The sequence below is a fragment of the Argopecten irradians genome, chromosome 1 (genome assembly GCF_041381155.1).
Source record: "Argopecten irradians isolate NY chromosome 1, Ai_NY, whole genome shotgun sequence".
Classification (NCBI taxonomy): Eukaryota; Metazoa; Mollusca; class Bivalvia; order Pectinida; family Pectinidae; genus Argopecten; species Argopecten irradians.
Genome location: NC_091134.1, coordinates 51,656,711 through 51,677,304, shown reverse-complemented (window position 1 = coordinate 51,677,304; position 20,594 = coordinate 51,656,711). Strand labels below are relative to the sequence as shown.

The following is a 20,594-nucleotide window of genomic DNA, read 5'->3' as shown; positions in this document are numbered from 1 at the left end:
TGAGAACTTAGAAAGCTCTGTCTGTTTACATAAAGTAAGTTACCATAGTAAGCAATCAACACATTATAAACCAATACTTTAGTTTATCTTTATTAGCAAACAATGTAAATGAAGCAAGAACATTTACCTATTAAATTCTTGTGATTGGAATCATGATAAGAAACATATCTATACCGAAATGGATTGCACATATCATGCTCCATCATGATATAATTAATTTGTCTATGTTTTCATACTTAATCTGGCTGTGTGATTGGCCGATTTTTTTTTCAATCCCTTAGGAAATCAATTTTATTTTATGTAGCAGTCTTGAAAATTAATTATAAGCATTGATGTAACTATTTATCATTTTCATCGGGTTATGAAATAAGTTTTGTTTGTAAACTCACAATTCGCAAACAAAATTTCTTTTATATCCTGATGAAATGAAAAAATAGTGACATCAATGCCTAAGTGAAAACATGTAAGATTAACGTAAAAATTAATATTTTCTGTACTTCACTCAAGCTTTTTTCATGAACAGGATCAGACTTCGAAATGTTAGTTCTTAAGTTTCTCCTCGTTACTATCCGTAATAATGAATACCTGTATTCAATATTCACACAACACGTTGTGTCAGTATTTACTTTCTTAATATACGTAAATCTATCTATAGCAAATGGTATTTCCTGATTGAGTCTTATTTCTCTTCATAAACCTCCCATAGTTTAAGCTACTGCTCAATAAAATATTTCTTTTCATGTATAACTCTCTAACATAAATAAAATAATCATTCACATATTTAGCATACAAAACCTTCTACAAAATCAAAAGAAATACCGATACATGTAATTCTATAAAATATTCGTTTTTATCCTCCTTCATTTTCAATCCATGTTTGCTTATTAAAAAGTTGAATGATACATGTATTCCAATGTACTAAACTATTAGTTCCTACCTCGAGTGATTTGTCTTGTTAAACAGTTTCATTAAACGTAATTACACGTTGTCCTAAAGGGGGTGTTAAAGGGGCAATGCAGTAAAAGAGTGCATTAATATTTAGGTTTACAAAGAAATCACCATGTGCTAATGAGAAGTTGTTATCACTGTTACCTGCCCGTAAATGTCCACTACTAGTATGTGACCAGTGTATGCAAAGCGAAAACTAGGTTGCTAAATTTGTATCCGTCATTACACATTGGTGGTGTTATATTTTGTAGGCCGAATCCGAACCTGTGCCAGTGAAGTATGTTAAAGGATGTCCACAACTACTCCAATCGCTAGTACAGTATATAGTGTATTTTACCTTTTCAGATGAATGCTAATGTGTGAAAAGCATTTTTCTTTTATAAAATGAATTAAGCAACTAGCGTCAAAATCGTTTTAGAACGTTGAACAGATTTATTTTATAAAATAAAATATATTTCTAGCCGATTTTGGCTTTTCCTGTATGTAGCGTATACGATCAAGAATTTTGAAATTAAAATTGTTAAAAATAACGTGACATTAGTCAATATTGCAGTCCTTGTTTTTCATAAAGAAAGGTTTTATATAGAAACTTGTTTTGTGGTTATGTGTTCACTGTGTTTACCTAAATTATCCCTTTAGATAAATTTATTAAAGTAATGGATAGCGTCTTTAAAATACACACAAATGTATATTGTATATGTGTCTTTCATTTCAAATATTAACTATGAAGTGAATTAGCCCCATCATAACGACATCGTCACTGCAGTGACGACTTATTGTGTAATTTAATTCACGATAACCATATCTGAGTTTCTGCTCTGGTGGAAAGTCTTTTATTTCTGATGACTAATTTTTTGCTAAAATATTTTTTTGGAAATAGGAGTTCATACCAAACTATAAATTGGAATGAAAATAATGGTAGTTTTCTTGGTTTTGAGCTATTGTTTTTACAATATTTGGCAGAATCAACGCTTCACAGAATACGTTCTGATGACTAACCTTTTTTAATATTTTATAGTTCAAAAGATAATAAGCTACTCTTTCTAAAACTAGCATAAACATATTGAGGCTGTGTACTTAATTTCTGTCATGTTACAAAATTTGGATCTTGTTTCTTGTTAAAATTTAAATTACATTACTTTAACTAAGATGTAATTAATGTAAAAATCAAAAAATCAAAAGGTTACTATATAATTTTACGGCGAAATGCTGATTATTTCCTTCCCGGTGAACCTTGAAAATATTTACAAATAATGAAGTTGATATAGCTAAAACTGACGTCGAACAGGCAATTTAAGTGGAATGTATTGACGTATAGAAGGTGAAATTTCACTTTTCTTCAAAGTGTAAAAAATGCACATTTTTCAAAATAGTCAGCAAGTTGGTCATTTATCTTTCGTGTATAAAAAATCTATAAACAATAGAAGTATAAATTTCGAAATATTTTCAATATGACACTTGCTAAACAATTATCTTTCTTATTTTAAAAACACTAAAACTCCTTTATTAGTGTTGAAACAAGACTTCAACGAGACTGAAACTTTACCAGAACAAATACTAACGTCTTCTATTTGGATACGTCAAAATTGTCGTATAACAAATTTCCAGTTTAAATGACCGGTACGTATCATACCTTGATATAGTGTTTCAAATTTTACACTTATTGTATATGGTTTCAAAGATATCAATAACAAAATTACATAAAACAAATAACAAATTAACTTTCACGCAGTTCAGTTTAGTTTGGCTCATTTTGGTCCAGGTGGATTGGTACAACTGCTCTTTTGGTGGTAATCATCTGCAAAATATATTTATAGAAAATAGAAATCAGGCACAATAACGCAGACCATGTTTTCGATATTGAAATCAGGTAAGCTTTAGCATCAGATACAAAAGTAACCTTGTAAATAGTACACATGCATATTATCTACATACATTTCCAAATAGACTCTCCGGGGAATATGTAAAATTTATTTCAATCCATCCTTGTACACTGTGATCATGGTTTGAAACATATATATCATATGTATGTGTTTCCCTCTTTTTACATATAGAATTTAACATATATAGTTTAATCGAATATTTAACGTCTTGAAACATTACGGAAAAATACAAAACAGGAAAATTGAGAAATATTGCACTTCGTCTTTAATTAATCAGTAAACTTAATAGATGAATAGTTGTAATTAGATTGAACAATATAATATTGTGAACCATTTACGCAACTACTTTACTTCGAGCTAACAAACTACAAAATATTTCGAAATCATGCATGCCGATTAACTTTAAAACTAGTTCAGTTTGATATATGACAGGACGTTAATAACTTTAGTCCGAGCAACAATCACTCTAATTGGATAAGACGTCGTATAAATATGTTGATATATGCATTTTAAAGAGCTACGTTTCTTATATATGTATGTACTTCTCTGCATATTGACATTTAACACGAACATAACTTAACTGACAGTGTTTTCATAATACGTCAAGCAAGACTTTGATTAATCAACTAAGGGCGCAAAACGTGCTGTATATACTTACTTCGTGCATCAGCAGCAGGTTAATCAGCGATGACGTCATCTATTTTTTCAGTTGAACCAGCTACTGGTATATCTGTTGTATAAAATATGTAATATAAAGCAACCGAAAGCAAATAAACCCTCTTACCTTCCCAAACAGTGCGACAATCTTACATATTTGGATTTCAGTTTTCAATCAATTGCATCTATATCACATTTTTTATCACTATTCTGAATCATATTTCAAATGCATTTAATATGCCATCCCTTTTGGACATTTCTTACATTGCAATGACTTTGCATATCAATAAGGAATGCGTTGTTTTTTCTGAATCAGGCAGAAAAATGGGGGGGGGGGGGGGTGTCCTTATTTAAATATTTGTTATTTTTTAAGTTTTTAGATTAAAAAATTAAAGTGCTCAAATTGCCATTTAATGTAAAAATAAAGTGACAAAATTGTATCATTTTAACAAATTAATGCTTGGTATTTTACTTACCACGAACCTAGCAAAGATTAAAAGCAAAAATCAGCTCGATAAAGCTAGAAATACTGGCGCAGAGATCATTTAAGTAAAATCAATTTAAGCAAAAAATTGTAAACTTTTAGCTCTAATAAAATCGAAAAAGACCGCCAAATGGGCCATTTTTTTTAAATTCACGTATGAAAAAAACTAGAAAGAATGGAAATGTAATTTTTGACAAAATTTGCACCTAACAACTTGCTACAGATATTGATACATTTCATTTGAAAATATCATAACTTCTTTGATCTATGTCGAAACGAGACTTCGTGGCGATGTCAATGGATATCAAGCGTATATGTGATGAAACAGCATTAATATTTATATGTACATAATTATACAATATTTCCAACAGTAATATCAATAATTCTGAGCCATCTAAACATTTTTACATTATTTGCAACTTGCTATGCAAGTATTGAGCACATACATTTACGTTTGATGTATGGATAATTGTAATATGTAGATTATCGCTCTTTCGTTACCACAGCTTTATAGTAAAATACATCATACCGTTGTATACATATGTAAAAGAAATATATAAATATAATATGTTATTATAACATTTTAAGCGCCTTACCCGCATGGACGTTTGACATCACATATTGAAGCCTTCTGTTCGTCTCACTTAGCTGGTGGCCGTTTTCGTCCATGTCTAGTAAAAGCTCCAATAGGTCTTCCGCCGTAAAGTGTCTTCTTCCTGCATATATTTCATAATACATAGCAGAAGATTACAATTTACTTCTTAAATTGTGATTGAAAACATATTATGATAATTGTTATTATGTTATAATAAAAGTCTGATTGTACGTGTAACACACCGCGAAGTTGATTATGATAGGAGTACACTCAGACTCCATAACATAAAAATATATTCATATTAATGCTTATAATTAATCTTTCAAAAGATAATTTCTTCGAAATTCCTTATTCATTTTGTATTTTTTTCTTTAACATAAAGACGCTATTATATTAGTGAATCTGAAGAGACGTTGCAAACGGTGACGCTATTTTTTCCTTTATAATGAAAATGCTCGTTACATGAAGAATTTAATGATATGAATATTACAATAATGTTTCAATTTCATAACATTACAATTATCTAACTCTTGATTTAGCATTTACATTGTAAATGTTCATGAATACGATTTTGTGAAAATGATTCAAGTAGTTCTGGAACAACAAAGCCGCACAGATGAATAACAGTAGACGTAATGATATATAAAGCAGGCACAAACTAGGTACACAATTATAAGTTATTTTATCGTTAAGATTGTTAATTAAGAATTACCTGCAAGACTTAAAAAAGTGTCGATAGCAGTCCTTGTCATTTCAGTAGGATATCCCATGTATATCACAGCCTCTGCTGCCGCTGAACATAATTCGGTTTTCTTTGATCTACATGGATCAGTCATACTCGGGTATATATTGTCTGGAAGCATCCGGAAAGTACAGAAACATATGAACGTTGTTTTTGTTTTGTAAAATAATACTTACCACAAGAATGTGTGCAATAAAGAACTTAAGTACATATCTATAATATTACATACATAAATCTTTATATAAAGTTAACTTAACTTGAATAACATATACTCATCTTTCTTATATTATGAAACAATATTTTTGTCTAATGATAACTTAAATCTTTCTTAATAGCAATCAATTCATAAAGTAAGTTCGTTACTTACTGTGAGTAATCTATCCTTCAATTTAAGATATTTGTTTGCATACAATTTCTACTTTTGTCAAAAGGTTTTAGCTATGCAATGTTACTGTGTTTTGTGTCTATTATAATCATATTTCATAAATGATGTACTTACATAATACAAAATTTAATTCCATGGCTAAAACAATGTTATATCAGAGGTTAACATCAAACCATATTTATAAAAGAACAAAAACAATATAAATTTCACTAATCACCTGTTCTGTGCATAGTTGATATCGATGATGAATCGACTGGTTGCTCAGTGGTTTCCTAATAAAAGAGAAAGCTACATTAAAAAGATAATCTTTTTTAAATCTAGATAAATGTTAAAGTATGTATGGACGTTTAGTCGGCTTATTATTGGGTTACATTAACATTTTCCTTAATAGTCATAATGACTTATAATTAAGGACAAAATTTCAATTCACCACAATCATATTGTACTCTTCACTTACGCCTTTACTTAATGCTACTTCAATGAAGTTGGTTCCTTTCGAGTTCAGCACAAATTTGCAGTGGGGGAACCATCTTGCATGCTCAGTCCATGGATCGTCGCTAGGTTCCCATTTCTCCAGACCGCCATCACAAGTAAAACACCGAACACTATCTTTCTTACCTAATGATCAATATAAAACTTCAAACACTGTAGTAACTGTTGCACTAATCATTTGTACCTATAATTAAGAACACATATTTTCATGAAATGTTTTGAACATACCAGTGAAGAAAAACCCAGCTGCTGCTAGTATTGTTGGTTTCTGATATACTCTATTCAATTGCCAGACGGGATTGTCAAATGATTTCACTCTGGAAAGCAGTGGTATATGTTGAGGATGTCGAGGACTGTAAATCTGAAATAATTAACATGATACATAAAAAGGATATTTTTTAAACACATTTCAAATGACAGTGAAATCAATAATATGTAACAGCTCAAAATTACACCTATATTCCTTTTATGGCAATCTAGGAAATACAATTCTTGTATTACAATACATACCATTGATTTCTTTGTCTGAATACTTTCAACATGACCTTTCTGATCTAAAACATATTGACATCTAGGGCGATAACTGATGTGCTCGATCCATGGATTTGCATCGTCATTCCACCCCGCTAATTCAATGCCGCAATAGAAACACCTGACGAAATCTGCATATCCTACAATTTGAAAGGACTATTTAGCCTAAATGTGCATTGTAATATATTACTTAGCACAGTCTATGAATTATGTTTTAAAGTAGATTGACATATATTGAATAAATGGTAATTTTGTTATGTTTCATCAATGTGAATATCTGTTTTTTTTATTTATAAAAACTTCATATAAATAAATGCACCTGTGTAATAGAAGCCAGCGTCGACAAACATGTCAATATCAGGCCCAGATGTAATAGGCCAGCGCTCGTACGTCTGTTGGCGATCCCGTGGCGTCACAAACAATGGATTTGAAGACGTGTTGATGATATCATCATCTTCAGGTCCATGATGACCGATTTCATCCGTTTTTAAAGAGAACGCTGTATCCAATGACTTCGTTTCAGTTTGGATGTTTTCTCGTTCAATAAATGTACAGGTAGGAGACGCAATGCTATGAATCTCGAGAGGATTACAACAATTTAAGTCAGATGCATTAGCCGCAAGTCCACAATCCTGACATTCCACGTAGATGGATTGCTGTTGCTTACAGGAAAATCCACCATTTACTAAAGGACCTGTACGAATGTTATGAATCTCCCATCGACCATAGCTTGCTATTCTATTTAGCAGCTTTGTATTATTTTTTGAATTTGTAGTGACAATATTTTTGGATTGCATTCTGGAAATGCGAGCCTTTTGTAATGCTACTGTTTTTCTTCGTTTTCGGCGTTTTTTTGATACCAAAAAATCTTTCTTGAAACTCATCTTTTTCCCTGAACTTGGTTTACTGACCATAGCACTACATATTGGCTTGCATCTGAAATTGTTACTGTTTTCAACCATTGTATTGCATTGCTGTGTAGAAGACGCACTCATTTCAATGATTTTGGTAACTGGAAAACAAAAGAAATGAAAAAGAAAAAAAGTAGTTTATTACTTTGAGCTTAATCTTACTGTTCTTGATATAAATCAGATCAATGACATGAACATAAATTTATGATGATGCTATTATAGTTGCCAAAACTGTTAATATGTTATCATAAAACTTTACATTAAAAGTAAATTGAATTACAGTTCCAATATGATCGGTATACATAGGGATTGGATTTCGTTTTTATGTTAACCATGCTTGTATGGAGCAATTCCTCTAAGAATATATCCATATTGAATATATTCTTAGAGGAATTGCTCCACACAAGCATGGTTAACATAAAAACGAAATCCAATCCCTATATTTACACTCACACGACTTTTTATAGATATTTTATGCAATAAAATCGTCATTTGAAAGTGACGTAATTATTCAATAAAAGTCGGTCAAAAGTGGGAGGAGCATACTCAATTGAACAGCGAATGATGACGCTTCACGTAAGGTAGAATTATTCATCCGCGACGACAAAAAAGTTTAATATTTTAGTGTAAAATAAACATGACAAACAAAGTAAATTTCAGAGATAATCTTATTTAATCAGATCAGAACTTAAAATATATATTAAATTTTGCTAAAAGTTAATATATAGCGTAATTACATAAAGAATTTGTACTCGGGCACATGTGTGAACTCGGTGACCGTTTTTGTGCAGCGAGGCGAAGCTGACGCACGCTTACACAATTGAGATTCCGAAGTTGTCAATACACTGATTTTCAAGTAGCTCAATGTGTTTGAGATATCGTCTGACTTGACGATATTACATCCTTGGGAGCCATGTGATTATATAATCTACGCTTAGATCCATATCGCCATCGATAGATGAAACAAATTCACTTGTGTTCGATGGATACAATGTATTTGTGGTGACGCATAACTGTCAACACGTGGATTATTAGCGGTGCATGTTTTATAATACACATGATTAAATTAAATTCGCAAAGAACAAAGACAAGAGGATATGTTTATAACTGACCTCTATCAGAGGGTCTCACGCCCGTCCACCCCAAAGGCTCGATCGTAGGACGAACATAGGCACAGAGGTAATGTTTACATTTGACACCCATCATTTTTAACAAAAATGAAAGCACGTCGCCCCGGTCGGGATATTTTTTCGTTTCTTTATACAATTGTTAATTTAAAAATTGTTTGAATCATATATAAATATAAAACAGGTATATATTGTTTACATTTTTCCAAAATTCTATGAAAAACAACAATATACACGTAATGTTGCGTCAAAATGTAAACAAAGCCATGTGTTGCTTTTCAAAAAGTAGTCCTTATACGTTGCACAGAACATTTTCATACGCAAGTTCAAAGTTCAATGTTACTATGCAGTTATGGTAAACAAAATCGGCTAGTATTAGCGTATAGTGACCAAGCCTAGCAAGTGTAAATATATAAATATAAAACTTGTATTTATTGTTTACATTTTTCCAAAATTCTATGAAAAACAACAATATACACGTAATGTTGCATCAAAATGTAAAAAAAGCCATGTGTTTGTTTTAAAAAAGTAGTCCTTTTACGTTGCATAGAACATTTTCTTACGCAAGTTCAAAGTTCAATGTTACCATGCAGTTATGGTAAACAAAATCGGCTAGTATTAGCGTATAGTGACCAAGCATAGAAAGTGTAAATATATAAATATATCGATCGTACGGGTTGCCATATAATGGAAAGAAATGCCTGACCAATACAATCTTAAAATAAACGCAAGTTTATGAATTACACTTTTTTATATCCCGCTTCACTCGTGCTGATATGAAGTCGGCCATAGTTATCTGACGTGTATTTATTTTGTTTGAAAGGAAATGGATGTGTAAGCTATGAACTTTTCTCTTACAACTAATACCAGATGGGAAGAATTCAGAAATAGAATCGCTCTGTAGTTGTTAAACGTTTTATATGTCCAGTTTGTTTTGAAGGAAAAACCTAATGTACTTATATCAGAATGTGACATGTTTGCACTCATTTAAACAAACTATTTTAAGAATAAATAGATACAGAAATGATATTAAAGGAATACTTTTAACATACCAGCATCTTCAGCGCCTGGTTGCGATGGACATGATTGATTCTGTATATCTTTCTTTATGCGGAAACGACGTCTTGTAACTTTCTTCTCATTTGTATTACTGTCATTGCATTTGTGCAATTTTACAATGCTGTCGTAAACAGGGTCAACAGTTTTCACAAATGTTGAATCGAGTTTTCGTAAGATTCTCATTAAACAGGAATCAGCTTGGAATTTATCCTTACAAAAGCTTCCTTTTCTCAGAACTGATAGTATATCTTCGACGCTACTGGCTTTCTGCAGCCATACTCGTGGGATATGTGCTATTCCTTCCATTAGATTCAAAAACTGCTTCCAGGTAGTCCCACTACCTTGGAGCAGGAAATCATCAACCATGTCAATCATATGTGATCGTGAATCACGAAGAATCCGTTCATATCCTGAATAAGAGAAACCATACGATATCATGTGTTGTACTTCTGTGACAAAGCAGAGGCGAAGGTACTGACAAAGCTGAAAATACCATGTTCTCCTTACTAATGATAATGTTATTCTATTTCGCATGCTTCACTGATTTAATTTCTCTGTCAGACACTTGACTTCCGTTTATACATTGTAAAAAAACTCAAACATGAGTCTGTTAATTAGATAATCTTACATACCATTTTGATCCGAATTTTTAATATTTCCATCTTCTATTTTGTTCTCATTAATATTGTTTGTCAAAATGATCTGAAAGCAAATGCAATATGCATTCAAATACATGCATGTACCAGCACGCACCACTAGGTAATTATATAGAGAGTTGCTATCATTAATAAAGAAACCTTATAAGAAAAACACACAATTAGAATGTATTTATGTGTCATTTTCGAACTATTGTAATATTAATAAAGTAATACATGCTTAATTAGACAGTACATATTATTATAATAAATGTGGATATATTCAGCCATAATTATATCTGAAACATTAATTTTATCCTAATGCAAAATGTTTTCAGAATTTCATTATTTAGTGTTGGAAATTCGTATCTTATTATTTGAATATTTTGACATCATTCTGATCATTTACTTACATTTTTCATCGGATCGTCTTTTGTGCGAGGGACTGCAAATAGATAAATGAAATTACTTAATACATTGTAAGGGTTTATTTGTATAATTTCAATATAAATTGAAAAGTGTATTGAATGCCTAAATGATGTTTGTTTTACGATTATACTATAATTCAGTTGCTTACCTGTGGATTCTTCGGTAAACCTACTTAATGTAAAGGCAGTCTTTCTGCGCTTTCTTTTCTTGGCTTTGTATTTTTTCCTTGTTTGGTTTCTTGTTTTTTTCTTCTTTGCAGACTTTTTACCTAGGAAAATATATTCATTACAGTTTTAACTTAAGTAATTATTTATATTTGATATGCTTGGTAATTATAATCTTGTATCCTATACACATTAGACTTATTCAACTTTTTGTTAGAAATATCACAGTAATTGTAATAGTTCCTCAGCTTACCAAAATTATATTTTCTTAAATAGTTTGATCGTCCAGTAACTTCAGTTTCATAGCATTTGTCAACGTATTTTGTAAATAACGTGCACTGTATGTCTTAACACGTATTGGAATCTCGTAGACAGGTTAAACTAATAGTGTTTTTACCCATGGAACAGGTTGCATCATTTCGACAACTTCTTGCGTCTGTCATATTGAGGTTGGCGCTTTTTTATCGGTCGGACCGCACTGATTTGTAATTTAAATCTCTGCAAGGTTGAAAAGTACAAACTCAGTAGTTAAAAATGGATCGCACCTGATAATATTCATAAATAATTAGACCAAATATTTAGACTATAAGCGTGTCATATAACAACAAAATGTTCGTTTGCCATGTAAACGATTTTACCTGTTTATTATCATTCATTCAACAACGGTTAAATATGTATATGAGAATACAAAACACTGCAGTCAGTGAGCGCCGAGAATGATCCTGGCTAATCTACAGTCAGAGGTATTTTTCATACTTAAAGCACGGCACTGATATACGTTTAGGGTTTAAGTTAAATCACACAAAGCAACAATATTGTAATCTGTCTACCCTAGTCATTTTCATGAAATTGCATACTAATATTATCACCAGATAACTATATGTGAGTTTAAATTCACCTCATTCTGAATGGAGTAGTACAGAGAGGAAACATAGATAACTGTGAATATATGATCGTTATGAATTCAAATTATCGAAAACAATTATCAAGTTGAAATTACGCACGAAAGATTCATAATAATTAAAGGGGGTAAAGTATGTTAAATCGAATATTGCTACTTATAGTAAAACGTGTTCAAATAGTATCTTTCTTAGAATGTTGACGTCCAAAATTCAAATTATTTCTAGTAGACAATTGGTTTCCAACACGAAAAAAGTATAACAAACATCTGCAATGTCATGTATGTAAAATGTAAGCATATTTATCATTATTCTATCGTTTGAAGTGTAAAGTTTTTCATCTCCCACTTTAGAATTTAAAAATATAGATATCTATAATAAAGACAAAGGTTAAAACGGATTTAATCGCAATGAAATATCATTTTCTCATAAAATGAGTTAATTACCTTGAAAAATGTATTAGTGAATGACAAAGTAAGTATTGTGAAATGTTATAAAAATGTGTGATGAAAAAAGGAATATTTAATAATTGAAAATATGTTATAACCAATTGTTCTCCGATGACTTTAAAAATTCGATATTTAAAATGATGCATTTTAACATTTATGATAAAATGCCTCAAATACTACAAATCAATTTCCTTTCTGATATTGCTTAAAGACTACATGTTTTCATATCTATATAACTACCTACCGTTATCCAGCCTAGAAACCAGATTACCGTAAAATCGAGGTGTGCCTTGGGAAGCTGGAGCCTTTTTAGGTGTTAAAATCGACCCGAAAACCTAAGAGACCGCAAACGAGAAAAAATTCTATTTATAGTGATATGGAAATAACCTTTCCTAAATATAGAACAGCTGTACTTCACAAAAAATTAAGTAATAAATTATCTCAATCAGAACAAACATGTCATCAAATTGATTCTTAGACTCTGTATCCTACCTTAGCAATATACATTTAAATGTGCCTATCTGTAATGTGATATATTTTGAAAATGCATACATCTATATGATGATCTACACAATAGCTCAAACGTCTGTGCAAACTATTCCATAGGATTACTAAATCACTCCTCACCTAATTTCAACACATATTTCATTATGACAGAAAAAAACCAATCCACAACACCTTACCTGTTCCACTAACGGAATGTCTGCGGTTCGTGAAGGTCGATGTCTGCACTCATCCAAGTCAACAAAACGCTTTGTGCGCCAACTTTTATATACAAGGGCCCAGCAAGCACTCAATCTATTTTAAATAACTATTGTCGGATAGTTATCTGTGGTGTAGTGTGGTAATACCTAGGAAGTACGTGTATTGATATGGCAAGTTGTGTGGTAAACCGCGAGAAGAGTAATGATAAGTGCTTTTGGTTTGTTTAAGTTCTATTAACATCCAGGGTCATGTACGGACTGTCAGCTTTGAAGGGAAACAGGAGTATCGAGAGACAAACTATCGATAGCAATCAGTACCCGGCAACTGCTCCACATGGGATTTGATCTTGTGACCCAGCATTGGAGGGTTTGTGGTAGTATGTCGGGACATCTTAATCACACAGCTACCGCGACCCAAATGATGAATATTAAAGAGGCTTTGATATGATATAAAGTCGATACAAACCAGGATCTTAATTTTAACTTAGAATAACTACCACACTTGGTACCTGCGGTGTACCTGCGGTATGATATTTGTGTATTATACAACTTTAGCTGATATTGCTAACCGTCCTAAATAAATATATATGTTACAAATGTGAAGTTAGCAATATTGGTGATTTTTCACAGACTGTTCATTTAATTATTGATAAGCGCATCATTCAGCAAACGTTATGCGTCTTCTAAATGTTTATATACCAAAAACGAAATATCAAATGTATTAGTCCACAGAAAAGGCCAAACCTAAACAAAATATACTGAATTTATGAATACTTCGGTTTTTTACAACTGTAGCCAGAACACAATAGAAAGAAATAATCGTATTGCTTTTAATTTGATTTTCACAAATAGATCAACAATAGATATGGAGTAGTCTTTACACTGTTCCTTTATCGTTATAAAGTTGGCCCGTTTCTTTGCCATGTCACATGCTTAATATGACCGTGAGAAATCAGAAAACTGAGGACGTTGATGTCAGGATCCTTATATACTAATTACATGTAGTATTCATTGGAGGGCTATAAGTTTGATAAATAAGGTTTTGGTGGGGGGATGCCAAAGAACTAAACCTATGCATCATTTTTTTGGAAAAATCAACTACCAACATTGCTAATTAATTTTCATCATCACTTGGTCAATGTATAAGTCACAGTTTTCATGACAAAGCTGATTACAAAAGCATTTGTATAGGTAAGTGTTTACCTTTGCTCGTAATACCTTCATACAGATACACATACGTGCACAAAGGTTTTATTACGATAAAGCTTTCTAATGAATGTTTAATCTGGGAGTAAACATATATTTGTGATACAAAGAGAAAGATGTAAGAGAGGTGCGTATATGTGTTTAATATTTTCTAGATGTACATATTTATTTTCATTTATGGCTTTGTATTTGTCGTGTTATTAATATGATGAATGTTTAGTGGACTGACAGATGAGTTGTCATTCTATGTACTGAAAATAAGAGGGACCTCACCGCAAAGCTCATGACGTTTTAGCTAATTGTTTTCTCGATCAGCTGCGATTGTACTGATATTATTACTAATTTTCTTTGCGTCTGTACATTTCCAATGTGAGGCAGTATGACCGTTGGAAGGTAATTCATCTAGAACCACATTTGCATTTATTTTGATTTTCTGCAAATTTACCAGTCGGACAGATATTACAGCTACTGGTAATATACGATGCTGAAAACCAACCTATTTCTGCGGCAATTTATTCTCGAGTTTTCGATATATAGATATATTACTAAATTCATTGCGATCCTATTTTGCGAGTAATGACCACGTTTAATCGTTTGTATTTGTGTTGGAATCCGCGGCGATTACATTTCGCGATTTCCTTCTGACCGTGAAGTTGGCGAAATTTTATCGCACGTGCTATAAGTTGTTTTGCGGTATAAGTCTGGCACTGAAACTGTACACCTGATATTGAATATATTTATTCACACGGCTAAAATAATAGAAATGTATATATAATGCACATATACATCACATACATTTAAACCTAACTATAAAGTATATCTTTAACAGGCTTTCTTCTGTCTGAATATAATAATTAAAATACGTTTTTACAGAATTATTAAACACTTACAATAGTTATATCCATATCTCTTTTATAGTTATTATATTAGTTTTATAGTTAACATTTCGCTAAGTCCAATTACCAGCAATCTAACTAGGTTTTTTTTCTAATTGAATTAATGCCCTCTCGATCAGATTTTGCTGTATTCTTTGAATTCCAATGATAATTCTCACAGTAAATGAAATACATTTACACCAAAACAATGTAGTCTATAAAAGTTGGTTTTTTTTGTTTTTTGTTTTTGTTGTTGTTGGTTTTTTTTTTGTCATTTATAAATGTTCGTTGTTCAAAAACAACTTTTCAAAAAGATTTTATAAACATGTACAGTACTTCGATGCAGACTCGATGATTAGGTTTGTATTTTGCTTTTCAAACAATTGGCTCAAGTCGAGATCCACCTTATCAAATCTTGGAATGGAACATCATTAATTATTATAAAATATAACCGAGATAATATATTTGGAATATGTGTTCCACAGAACCAAGGCATATGAAGTAAATTTTTGGAAAACATTTTTAAATATCACATTTTTTAAAAAGGAAAAACACTATACCTTAACCTACTGATTGGATTTTCTTTTTCAATTTACCGATAAGAGTTTTTGTACAAAATTAACTTGAAAACTTATTTTTCCTTTTTTACCTCACCTGTACAGTAGTCAATGTAACTCAATTTTCTATCTTGTACTAATTCTAAGACTGTGTTCGCTAAACATTCGGTTGATCATGGAATAGTTTTACAGTCAAGAACAGTTATAAGCTAAATGAACAGATTATATTTCCGTACATGGTCTTAAAATCGAAAATTAATTGTGACCTGCGGTATTGCTAATCCATTTTGTCAGTGTATATGGTCATTTCGCGGAAATCAAATCTCTACCATTATCATAAACATGGCACGTCAGAAAATAAATGTTGTACCAAATGCGTTTGGTAAAAAGAACATGGGAAAATGTAATTATACTAATCATACTGAGCACAATGGCTACAACAAAAGATAAACTACAATAAGATAATCTTAACAAGATACATGTTTCCAATTATTAACTGAATTTACTGAAAGTCATTTAATGATGCACGAACTGCATAACGACCACTTTGCAAAAGTTTAAATTAATTTCGATATCTTGGTCCAGAATCAGCACTAATCATAATATATGATACAGTGTCCTTATCTTAAAAAATGGACCGCTATCTCAGTCTTAATTTTTTGCATTGACAGAGATGTGGATTATGTGCCAGATATATTGTTTTGCCACAAATGATTGATTTATCATTTTGCAAAATGTTTTTTTTAAAATTGTGATAAGTGATCAAACAAGCTAGAGTAAAGACTTTTTGATGCATATTTTGATGCATATAATTCTTCTTTTTGTATTCGGAAAAGAACAAATTTCGCATGGATCCTAGTTTAGATATACAATATAGTGTGTGAATATACTTGGCTATGTGTGCATAACATTCATTTCATTCAGAAGAAATTTCCTTACAAAGTATATTGATTGTCTCCCTTGTATAATGCATAAGAATGGAAAATAATCTGCAATTTGGGGTTATTCCCCTTATAATGTACATATAACTACCATTTGTATCACGAACTACTTGATGAAAAGATTCAGAAAGTTGGTAAATTTGTTTTTCTCTAGTTTCACCTATGTGGTGCTGTTATGTGTTTTCCGTTGATAAACTAAGTTCGTATTGGTTCGCCCTGTGAATTGTCTAACTGTATTTCCAACTTTTTCTGACTTTTCAACAAATATTTTTATTTACAATGTTCCTAAGACGAATAAAGTGAATGAAACTCATTGAACATTGGTTGTTACTGTTGTTTTTTAAACAAACATTATCTTCAGAATGCTTGTAAACAGTCGCTTCTTTTTCTACAAGCATTACCCGCCTATCTGTAATTTTCCTGTGAGCGGTAATTTTTAACACGCTATATATATCTTCTTAATTGTTCTCGGAATAAAATCTTGACATAAACCACTGGTTAGATTTATTCAAATTTCCGACTTCTTATTCGACTAATAATGATCCGATAAGCGTCAAACGTGACAACATGTGATAAATCAGTATAGGAATAAGTGTAAAATATATATAACCCCGAATTATTGATTATATATTAGTTTTAACGAGTAGTAGTAGTAGTGTATCTAAGTACGGTATCTCTGAGAACTACCCTTCTTGTCATAAGCCTCATTGTAATGTGTGTGTGACAAAACTAAACAGTATGTGAATTTATACATTGTTTAATAATCAGTTGTTATGCGTTGTATCTCTAAATAAAACCCAATGCTCATTCGAGTTTGTGACTCGACTAGTTATCCTAGATTTGTATAGCGGTTGTCATGTGTTTATTAAACGTCTGTCTTTATACATGTACCCGCCATCTCATCAAAACTTCCTCGTTCAAATCAAACTATAATTACTTTAGCGTAACCTGTTTTTGGTTGAAATTATGATTATCCCCCTTAAGTTGGTATTTATGATTTGAATATAACAAAAAATGCTCTAAAATATGTATTTTATATATATATAAACTACTGTAATATAGTAAACTTGACCTCCTCCTATGAGAAATGTGAGACCCGGGAACCTTTACAATGTCTTCAATGTTAGAAGTGCTGCACCGCTGGTAATGTCTCGCTACCGAAAATTCTCAAGAAGCAAAAGTGGTTTAGTTTACATTATTTCCGCCATTGAAATGTTAAGTTTATCTAATTCCATGGCACGTTCCCCCATATGGAATGTGGTACTAATTTATTGTCCAAATAATGAATATCACTTTAGCTCTCTCGGCTGTGGAGCATAAATGAAATATCCAATCTATTATAATGACTCCTTTCGAATTTACAATAATAACCTGGTCATAACTACAGTGGTTTTAAATAACATTAATAATATAAAGAATAACGAGAAAGCTAAATTTTACCAAACATCTTTTTATTCGTCAATATATACAGGTATCAAACACTAACTTTGGCATAATGTTATGAAAGTTATGGGACAATAGACGTATCAACATCAGTCCGCCATCTTGAAATTTTAGAGTTATCCTCCCCTTGATCGGAGTAAAGACACTTCCGGTTTTCATTACGCAATATAGAAACAGCTTACAGCTACCTGCATTTTTGAGTAACTTTGAAACGATTTTTCCCGATTTGTGACACGTTCCTTTGCTGTGTTGTTGGTAATACTGTTTGGACTGCATATTTTGTTATATGTATGTGTTTTTTCTCGTAAATATTGGATAGTTTCCCCACTTTTTCGTTCATTTTTAAGTGGGCGTGGCCGATATTAAAAGTTTTAGTGGAGGGTCTATTCGACTTCATGAGTCCTATCCTACGTCTTCCATCTTTCTCGAGACTGTATTAACGCATGGTGAAATTAACATATGGTAATATATCCACTGATCACTGTAAAAAATCAACGTTAAAAAAAGAACTGTGGTTTCACTAGCAACTTGAAAATTATGATGTCCCTCTGCAAACTGTTTTGGTCTATTGCTCAGTGCAATGGTCACTGGTTTTTGTTATACATGTAGTGCACGTTGATGGTTACATTTAAAAGTAATTCATAAGTGCATGATCACAAATACAATACAATTAATCAGCATTGTTACATTTACATACACATGGACTTCAAGTCGATATATTTTACACGGTTTAACATCTGTAATAAATTTGTAAAAGTTAAATATAATTCTAAAAGATATATTCCGAGCCCGTTGTGACTTTACACGGCAAATGCTCCACATGCCATAATTATAAAAGCTGATTTCCATTTTGTTTGACACTCTTGTAAACAAAAATCCAATGAATGTCATTTTTTATTAAAGGAGGAAGTCAAATAAACCAAGGAGTAAACATATATTTTTGGTATGTTGTATTTATTTATTTTAAACATGTATAAATACGAGCTGTTATCACTTATTTGTAGTATCTGATCGAACACGAATATATTAAGTCTTATATATATCAATCACAAATAACAACATGAACTATATGATGGGTAAGAGTTCGCCAAATTCCATGGGTACGGGTTAGCCATGATTGGGTGCGAGTTTGCCAAATGTGAGTACAAGTTTGTTTGGGTACGAAATTGAATGGGTAAGGGATTACCATAATATCTATATTAATTCGATCCAAATTAGTAACTGACAACTTATAACGCACTGTGGAAATGGACATGTAAATGTACCTTTCATTGATTATAGGCAATTAATGACTATTATAATATAGGACTCTTTCATGTCATTTGGAATTATATTTACTCAAAACCTAATACAAGTTGTCCATATCTTGTATGTGTCATCATTCAAACAAATGAATACTGTGTGGTTGCTGTTACTGTGGATTAAGGATTGGTGTTTTTTTTTCCATTATAAACAGCACCCTTCGATCCAAAAGTCTAAAAAGGATGACACTTGTGAATACATAGATTTCTTTTCTGCACCCTAGACTCTGGAAATAAAACTGTTAAAACTTACCATCACTGATTCGTCAATGTTTCTGCTACTTGGAATAGTTTGAATCAATTGTTTATGTAAAAACAAATCTTAAATGGATTATTTGACTTCTGAAAGACTTGGTAAATGATGATAGTCTTTTCATTCCAATCAGAAATATTTAATGCCATATCATGATCCCTTTAGGTAGATAAATGTATTTATTATTATTTATATTCAAAATGAAATGCACATGCACTCTTTACACATACTTCATAGCACTTTGTTGATTTATTTAGATATACATGTATCAATCCTGTATGTGCACATTGTTTCAAATAAAACCAATTTGAATTGACCTACATGTAAATCTTAAAAAGTTGATAAGCTGATGACAACAAAACGTAATCAGTGGTAGGTGTTGCTGTCTAAATGATGAGGAAGCTGAAAGAATGTACATGTTTGTACTTATGTGTGTTTGTTTATGTGAATTGTATTCCACCGCCTTCATGAAGAAGTTTAACCGTTATCTCTTTCATTTTATGTAGTTATATGTTAGAGTAGATTGTCAGCAATTAAGCAAATTATTATTTATTTATAATTTGATGATAACTATATACAAATAATAAATGCATATACATCAAACCATACTGTGATACAAATATACTTTGATGATGCACGATACTGCAGCTATTGATGTAAAAATGCGTACCGCGGTATAATAAAGTTTTTTTTTGTTTTTTTTACTTTTTAGAACATAGTACATTGTAACTATGCTAGAAATCCATCTATACATTAATCACATTTTAGCCAGAATGGTACCTTCAAACTTCAGAAACACAGAATCGGAGATCATATACATTTGTATATAAAAAACTGGAAAGAAAACCTGGCTTATCTACACATGTATTGTATATATTTTTTATTTATTGGATATAAATACAATACACTTAGGTTCAGGTTAAT

The 20,594-nt window shown here is 31.5% G+C and overlaps 1 protein-coding gene across 2 annotated transcripts; it reads right to left on the bottom strand.

Annotated features, from left to right (window-relative positions):
• Positions 1-69: 69 nt before the first annotated feature.
• On the bottom strand, positions 70-13,167 carry LOC138332283 (E3 ubiquitin-protein ligase XIAP-like). 2 transcript variants are annotated; one of them, XM_069280313.1, is made up of 16 exons: positions 13,074-13,167; positions 12,635-12,725; positions 11,440-11,540; positions 11,027-11,146; positions 10,863-10,894; positions 10,447-10,516; positions 9,808-10,224; positions 7,037-7,729; positions 6,697-6,857; positions 6,415-6,547; positions 6,152-6,312; positions 5,912-5,966; positions 5,280-5,420; positions 4,569-4,688; positions 3,490-3,561; positions 70-2,746 (listed from the first exon to the last, which is right to left on the bottom strand). In XM_069280313.1, exons 3-15 carry the CDS (start codon positions 11,483-11,485, stop codon positions 3,509-3,511), a joined length of 2,202 nt encoding a protein of 733 aa, XP_069136414.1. In that variant the 5' UTR covers positions 11,486-11,540; positions 12,635-12,725; positions 13,074-13,167; the 3' UTR covers positions 70-2,746; positions 3,490-3,508. The 2 variants fall into 2 exon arrangements, with proteins under 2 accessions (XP_069136414.1, XP_069136422.1); XM_069280321.1 differs by lacking the exons at positions 10,447-10,516; positions 11,440-11,540; positions 12,635-12,725; positions 13,074-13,167 and having other exon boundaries at positions 11,027-11,133.
• Positions 13,168-20,594: the final 7,427 nt, after the last annotated feature.